We start from the raw sequence: 8,254 nt of genomic DNA, 5'->3' as shown, positions 1-8,254 counted from the left end.
GGGAGGGGGGATGGGCATGGAGGAGGGCACTCGTGGGGATGAGCACTGGGTGTTATGTGGAAACTAATTTGACAATAAACTATTTGTAAAAAAAAAAAAAAAAAGGACAGTGTCTCAGTAATGAGGTCAAATTAACCCTGGACTCAGGGCTGTTCTGACAAAGCAGATCAATGAGTACTGGAGGCTGGAGGTAGAAGAGGGAGATTTACTGCAAATGGGCACCCAAGGAAATATTTGGAGTGATAGAAAGTTCTAAAACTGAATTAGTGATGACTATGACTATGCAGTTGTATAAATTTACTAAATATTATTCAAATGAGCGAGTCTAATGGGTGTATTTTATCACATATAAATTATATCTTAATAGAACTATTAATAAAAAACAAACAAACACATTCTGTGGATACCCCTATATCACTGAAATCATCTTCAAATATATTTTATCATTTGTGCTGTGATTTGTCTCTTCGATTTGACTATGTCCATCAAAGACAAGGACTGCAATTTACACACTTTGTAACTTCTCCAATTGTCAGCTGGGTTCCCTACACATAAAAAATGTTCAGTAAATATTTGTTAAATGTTTTAGGACATATTTCTTGCTTCCTGGATTTCTCGCTTGGGCTCCTCCTTGCTAGCCCAACTTAATTGCATCCTGTATTTGACTACATACAAATACTAGAGATATAACGCATCTTACTATTTACTCTTGAATACATTTTTTTACACTGTTCTAGTATAAAAGCCTGTTATTGGTCATAGGGCAGCAGGATCTGAAAAGACCAACACATTGAACAAAGGACAAGGACTGATTTGTGTTTCTAGTTGCATCGAAAGTAATGAGTGCTGTGCAAAAAAGAGGCGGAGAGAAGAGGATAGGCGGCGTTTTAACACTTACTGCCGTATTTACTCAAACTATTCCTTCCTTTTTCCAAAGGATATGTTTACTCTTCAAGGAGAAAAATGGTAAGGGCAACTATTCATCTGATTTATGAGATAGAAAAGGAAAAAAAGGAAATTCTTTCCAGACACCAGAGAGTCTACAGAAGGACACACCTTATCCCAATCAGATATCAAAACAAACAGAGAGAAACTCATAAAAACCACTTCAAATATAGTGTTGCTCTAACCCAAAATTATCAGGGGGGAAAATAAAACCAAGAAAATATGACTGTTCCATGTAAACTAAATAAAAAATAGGGTATAAATGTGGGCAAAATTCCTTTGAAACAGATAGAATTAGTTCTGACACGAAAAACAAACAAATCTTGCCCTGAAGTAGTGAACAGATGGTCACATATGCTAGCTAACACTGTCTAAAGTTCATACAGAATACCAGTCACCTCTCTTGATATCGTAGTCATATCTTTGACAGCTGTCTTTCTTTTAATTTAAAACAACTTCTGATATGCCACTCTCTCTATTCTCTCTTATACCCTTCCTTCTTCCATCTAAGGATAAACAAACTCACCTTATTAAAGGGATTATTAGAACTTTAGAAATGATGTTAACTAATAAATCCGGAGAGAATTGAAAGAAAGCTTCATGAAAGAAATTTGGAAGATCCATTTCATGGAAACTGACCCCAAAGCATTATGGCTTAGCAGTGCTACTTATTAGGCCCACATGTGCCAGAATTTGTATTCCCAACACCTCTGTGCCAGTGTCCTCAGTATTCAGATTCAGTGCATACTTATTACCATTGTTTACCATCTAGCAGGCTAAACATGGCTGGCATCAGATTCCTTTGTCTTATTCTGTCCTGTGCATTTCTAGTCTTTTCTCCCTTACTTACACTTAAAAAAAAATACTGTTTTATTTTGAGAGAGAGAGACAGAGAGAGAACATGAAGGGTTAGAGGGACAGAGGAAGAGAGAAAATCTTAAGCAGGCTTCATGCTCAGTGAGGAATCCAACAAGGGGTTCCATCCCATGACTCTGGGATCATGATCTGAAACGACATTAAGCGTCAAACTCTCAACAGACTGAGCTCCCCAAGTGTTCCTCTCCTTTGTGTTTTTTAAAGGGGGAAATCCATGGTTAAAGTTGCTAAGGTTTTGGCTAAATTGGGTTGGTAGGTACTTGGCTATCAAGTTCGGTGGTGACACCACTTCATCCCGGCTTTCTGATACTCTTAGATCTGGAGATCTTCAGGTTTCTCTTAAATTCTTCCATCTGGACACATAAGCCTGTATCTCCCTCTCTTTGTCTCTTCTCTCAACTTAGCAACATGAGCTCGGATCCAGCTGAGCCCCAATCCCCACCTCGCCCCGAAGCACCCGGTTCTCAGGATGCTCCTTCAATGCCTGAGATTTATGGGCCTCAAGAAAATTACGCACCCTTGCAAATGTCATCCGCTGAGACCCCCCCCACGGAGACCGTCTCTCCTCTTCCTTCCTCCATGGACCTGCTTATTCAGGACAGCCCGGATTCTTCCACCAGTCCCAGAGTAAACGTGCTACCCACGTGTGCGGAGGAGGTCACGGTGAAGAGAGAAGACCCAACTCCGGGCAAGAAACAGAAGATCAGAACCGTATTCTCTCAGACCCAGCTATATGTACTCAATGATAGATTTCAGAGACAGAAATACCTCAGTCTCCAGCAGATGCAAGAACTTTCCAACATCCTGAACCTTAGCTATAAGCAGGTTAAGACTTGGTTCCAGAACCAGAGGATGAAATGTAAGAGGTGGCAGAAAAACAACTGGCCAAAGAAGAACAACAGTGCCGCTCCGAACAGCTCTGCAACTCCAGAATACCCAGGCTTCTATTCCTATCACCAGGGCTACCTGATGAACACGTCCGGAAACCTTCCAATATGGAGCAACCAGACCTGGAATGGCCAGTTGTGGGGCAACCAGACCTGGAACGGCCAGTCGTGGGGCAACCAGACCTGGAACAGCCAGAGCTGGTGCCCCCAAGCCTGGAACAGCCCGCTGCACGGCTGTGGAGAGGAATTTCCGCAGCCCCAGGTCCAGTTCCAGCAAAATTCCGTCAACGATTTGCAGTCCATCTTAGAAACGGCTGGGGAAAGCCACAGTGTCCTACAGCAAACCACTAAGTATTTTAGTGCCCAGCAAATAATGGATTTATTCCCAAATTACTCTGAACATACAGCCTGAAGGTGCGAGACAATGCGTATATTAATCACGCTCCATTGGGGGTGTGGCCGTATTACTTGTAGGATTTGTCTGTTAGGGTCCTGTATCTCTGCCTTGATATTATTTATTCCATCAGTCAAGGCGGTGCGGTTGGAATCTGATCAAAGAGGATTCCGTAGCCTGGCTGCTATGCACAACATGCACACAGGCTATAGATAACTAGATATAATACGAACTTGGGTATTTTTAGGCTCCAGAGTTGAACCTCAAGAATAGGAAGTAAACCTACAAAGACGTGTTGAAGGATTATTTGTGTTTTCTGAGGCTGGGAGGCTTGTTAACAAGCTCCGTTGTTAGGGTGGAGGGTGAAGTTAAAACCTCATCACGGATTTCCTCTGCCCCCTGTGCTGCTTTACCTACAGCTCCCAACTTGTTCGTTATTCCAGTAGTTGTAGAAAGTGGTTTTATATTTTAATGTATCGTGTAATAAGGCCAGTTTGGCCAGTGGTTTATAGGTTTAAGTACAAATAAATACCCACTTTATCTTTTAAAAAAAAAAAAAAAAAAAAAAAGTTGCTAAGGTTTTGGGAGGATCCAGATTGAAATTCAGGAAAAAATGGGATAATTAGCTATTCTAGCCTATTTCAATAAAGTAAAGACTAAACAAATAAAATTTAGAAAGGGGATGAAAAGATGGGAGGTCAGAGAAGATCTAAAGGCAGTTGAGGTGAATTTGAAATAAAAGAAGAGCCACTATGAAAAGATCCTTAACTGAGATATTTAGGCTATGCAGTTTGTGATTATAAAAGGGACTGGTTACTTCACATTAAAATAATATTTAGATTATTTTTTGTTGTTTTAGACATTCTTCTGCTAAGTTCTAGTCACTGATCAAACTTAGGATCTATAATTTAGGGGCTGCAATCTGCTTCTTAGCTTTTAAAGAAAGCGCTATTTCACTGTTTTTACTTAACTCCTGACGAAAAACTGCCACTAATTTTACCAAAAAGATGTCTTTAAAATCTGAAATAAGAAGCATATGGTGCCTTTAAACTTAATTTCATATAAGATGTAGAGTCCCCCATTTCAGCACACTGGGCTTAAAACTGTTTCTACCTTTGCATTTCATCCAGGCAAGCTGTACTCTGTATACGGGATCACAGTCATCACCATTTTGTGTTTAGTTTCCATGGTCTTTCTTGACTCAGCGGCTGCATCCTCAGGCATATCATCACATTGGTAGTAATAACGATATTTGATGGTCTATTAGGACATTTTGAAATACCTGTTGCATTTCAGGGCCTGTTTCTTTAACAGGTGTGCATGTGAATCTATGGCTTGTCCCTGAGAAAGAAGTCACAACCTTATTAGGACAGGCACTGTTTGAAGCCAGAGTAGCTAGTATTGAAGAGACAGATCTGCTTTTATAACCCCAAATCTTAAATATGGAATAATTTTCTTTTGTCTTTTTAACTATGTTTTATTTTCTTTTTTTAGAGAGAAAGAAAGTGTGAGTGGGGGAGAGGGACAAAAGTAGAGAGAGAGAAAGGGAGAATCTTAGACTCCACGCTTAGCACAGAGCCCAACGTGGAACTCGATCCCATGACCTGAGCTGAAAGATCATGACCTGAGCTGAAGCCAAGATCGGCCAGGTAACCAACTGAGCCACCCAGATACCCCTGGAATAATTTTCTTGAAGAATTAGATCCTTTTATAAATAGGGACTTAAGTCTGTAGTTTGGAAATGTAAAGTAGTATCTATCAACTGGCATGACTTTATCAATGATAAATGTTGCTGTTGTTATTTTAACCTTGCAATAACTGTTTAAAAAAAAACTCTTGAGAGAAGAAAAGTAAAGTTTGGTCAGCCCAACATTAGATTAGTAGTATCACATTACCACTAACAATGATGGATTATTATCATGGCTAGAATAAAATTTTGCATCATCAAGAATTTTATTTTACATATAGGAAAGAAAATTCCAATTTTATTTTATGAGTCTTGGTTTGAACACTTTAATTCCTATACCTTTCAGGGGTTGTGCACAAAGGCATCTGTTGGTGTGCTCTTGGGGGACCACTATCTTTTCTTTAATGCTATTTTATTTATTTATTTATTTATTTTTATATTTATTTTTGAGAGAGAGAGACAGACAGACAGAGTGTGAGCAAAGGAGGGGCAGAGAGAGGGAGACATAGGATCTGAATCAGGCTCCAGGCTCTGAGCTGTCAGCACAGAGCCCAACACAGGGCTCAAATCCACAAACCGTGAGATCATGACCTCAGCTGAAGTTGGACACTTAACTGACTTAGCCACCCAGATGCCCCTTATGTTATTTTAAAGTGGAGGGGACTACTATCTTGCTAGACTTCATGATTCCCAGGTAACTCATTCTTCAAAATCCAACTCAAAGATACATGTACAGGAATGTTTCTTATAGTATTATCTACCATAATAGAAAGTTGGAAATCAACCTAAATATCCTACAGTAAAGGGCTAATTATTATAACAGATAGTAATTTCTTATTCTAGAATACTGTGTAGCCATTTTATTATTTGTAATGCCTAATGACATAGGAAAATGCTTATGACCTAGTGTTGACTGAAAAGAATGAGCAACAAAACTATATATACAATATGAACTCAATTCATACACATATACACAACGAAAATACTGCAGAATGTCAACAGTAGTTTTCACTGGGTGGTGGGGTATTAAGTGACTTAAAAATTTTTTTAATTTTTTAGTTTATTTATTTTTGAGAGAGAGAGAGACAGTATGAGTGGGGGAGGAACAGAGAGAGAGGGAGACACAAAATTCAAAGCAGGCTCCATGCTCCGAGCTGTCAGCACAGAGCCCAGTGCAGGGCTCAAATTCACAAACTGTGAGAACATGACCTGAGTCGAAGTCAGCCGCTCAACTGACTGAGCTACATAGGTACTCTCACTGATTTTAAAGTTTTTTAGAGACTTTTCCACATTAAAAAAATTCTCCACAATGAATTTTTTACCTTCACAATTAAAGGAAAGCCAATAAATGATGATAATATAACTTTACAAGATCTAGCTCCAATGTTTCCTCTTTGAGGCCTTCACCAACAGGTACTCCTTGTTCCTCCTTCATATTCACATAACACTCAGTATATATCACCCCTAACCATTCTAGAATAATCTTCCTAAAAAGTAAATATTCCAACGCAGCAGTTCTACTCTTAGGTATCTACCTAAGAAATGAAAACATATATCCACTCAAAAACTTGTACAGAAGCATTCATAGCAGCATTGTTCATAATCGCCCCAAAGTAGACACAACCCAAATATACATCAACTGATGAATAGATAAATAAAATGTATGTACTTATGATGGCAAGCCACTGTATATCTACATCTAAAACCCCAGAATCTGTGAATATGTTATACTACATGGTAAAGGGGAATTAAAGTAGCAGGTAGAATTAAGTTTGCTAATCAGCTGACCTTAAAATAGGGAGGTTGTTCTGGATTATTCATGGGGCCCCAATGTAATCACAAGGGTTCCTAAGAGTGGAAGAGGAAGGCAGAACATTAGAGTTATGTAATGTGAGAGGACTTAGCCTGTTGTTGCTGGCTTTGAAGATGGAGGAAGGGGGCCATCAGGCAGAAAATATGGGCAACCACTAGAAGCTGAAAAAGTACAGAAATAGTTTCTCCTCTAGCGCTTCTAGAAAGGAGTGCTTCCCTGACAACACCTTGATTTTAGCTCAGCAACACCAATAGCAGACTTCTGACCTATAGTACCATAAGATAATAAGTTTGCATTGTTTTAAGCCACTAATTTTGTATTAAATTATTATAGTGATAGAAAATTAAAACAAATGGAATGTTACTCACAATAAAAAGGAACAAATACTCATACATGCTATAATACGGATAAACTTTGAAAACATTAAATAAATGAGTCCATTCACAGATGCCTATATCTTGCATTATTCCATTTATATGAAATGTCCAGAACAGGCAAATCTATAGGCATGGAATGACTGGTGGTTACCTACAGCTGGGGGTGGAGTGTTACTGTTAATAAGTACGGTTTCTTTTTAAGGTGATGAAATCTCCTAAAATTGATTATGATGATGAGAGCACAATGCAGTGAATATACTAAAAATTATAGGATATGTGAATTATATCTCAATAAAGCATATATACAAGTATACATATGTATGAATATGTGTGTATATGTTTGTGTGCAGGTATGTGTGTGTGTGTGCGTGCACACACACACACATATTCTCTTCAGGAGCACCTTCTACTGTTTTGCTGCCCTAAAAACTAAAATCTATTAAAAACAATTTTTTTTATTGAAAGGAGCCTCAGGGACCTGTGGGACAGCAAAGGATCTAAAGTTCCTGTCAGAGCCTCTGAAGAAGAGGAGAAAGGGTGGCGATGAAAAAGTACTCAAATTAGTTATGGCTGAAAGCTTCTCAAATTGGTTAAGAGATATAAACCTACAGATTCAAGAAGCTGAGTAAAACCCACATGAGATAAACCCAAAGAAATCTACACCAAGATGTATCATAGTCAAATATCTGAAAACTAAACACAAAGAAAAAAAAAACAAGCCAAAAGAGAAACAACACTTTATCGATAAAGAAATAACAGTTGAAAAGACAATAAATTTCTCATCAGATACCCAGGAGGCCAAGAAAAAAAAGTAGGACAACAAGAGCCACAAAAAATTCTTTGGATAGCACAGCACACACGGCCCCTCATTACCTGGCCCCTATTCACCTGAGCTGCATCTCTTGCCCCTTTCTAATATGTATCCCAGGATCCAGACATACTAAATGGTTTGCAGTTTTCCTCATTTTTATACCTTTGCAAAAGTTGCTTTTCTGCCTACAATATCCTTAGCCCTCTTCTTCCTCTTACCTCCCATTAGTTTTTCTGTACTCAGTTTAACTAATTTTACATATGAGAAGATTTTCCTACACTAGTCCACAAGGTCAGGTTGGGTACTCTTTCATAATTTCTTCTGTATTTATTGGTCTCCTCTATCACACTATAAGCTCTTATAGTCTTAACTCTTAATCTTTTTAAAAAATGTTTATTTATTTTGAGAGAGAAAGAGAGAGTGTGTGCATGGGTGCGCACATGTGCATGTGAGTGAGAAAGAGG

General features: G+C 38.6%; 1 protein-coding gene across 1 annotated transcript; it reads left to right on the top strand.

Annotated features, from left to right (window-relative positions):
- The first annotated feature begins 2,229 nt into the window (after positions 1-2,229).
- On the top strand, positions 2,230-3,120 carry LOC120220435 (homeobox protein NANOG-like). The gene has a single exon (XM_039217537.1). The coding sequence runs from the start codon at positions 2,230-2,232 to the stop codon at positions 3,118-3,120; it is 891 nt and encodes a 296-aa protein (XP_039073468.1).
- Positions 3,121-8,254: the final 5,134 nt, after the last annotated feature.

The sequence above is a fragment of the Hyaena hyaena genome, unplaced genomic scaffold (genome assembly GCF_003009895.1).
Source record: "Hyaena hyaena isolate Hyena2069 unplaced genomic scaffold, ASM300989v1 scaffold_14, whole genome shotgun sequence".
Taxonomy (NCBI): domain Eukaryota; kingdom Metazoa; phylum Chordata; class Mammalia; order Carnivora; family Hyaenidae; genus Hyaena; species Hyaena hyaena.
This window is presented reverse-complemented; position numbering and strand designations above follow the sequence as displayed.

Coding starts and splice junctions, on each gene's coding strand:
- LOC120220435 (XM_039217537.1), top strand. CDS start 2,230: ATGAGCTCGGATCCAGCTGAGCCCCAATCCCCACCTCGCCCCGAAGCA.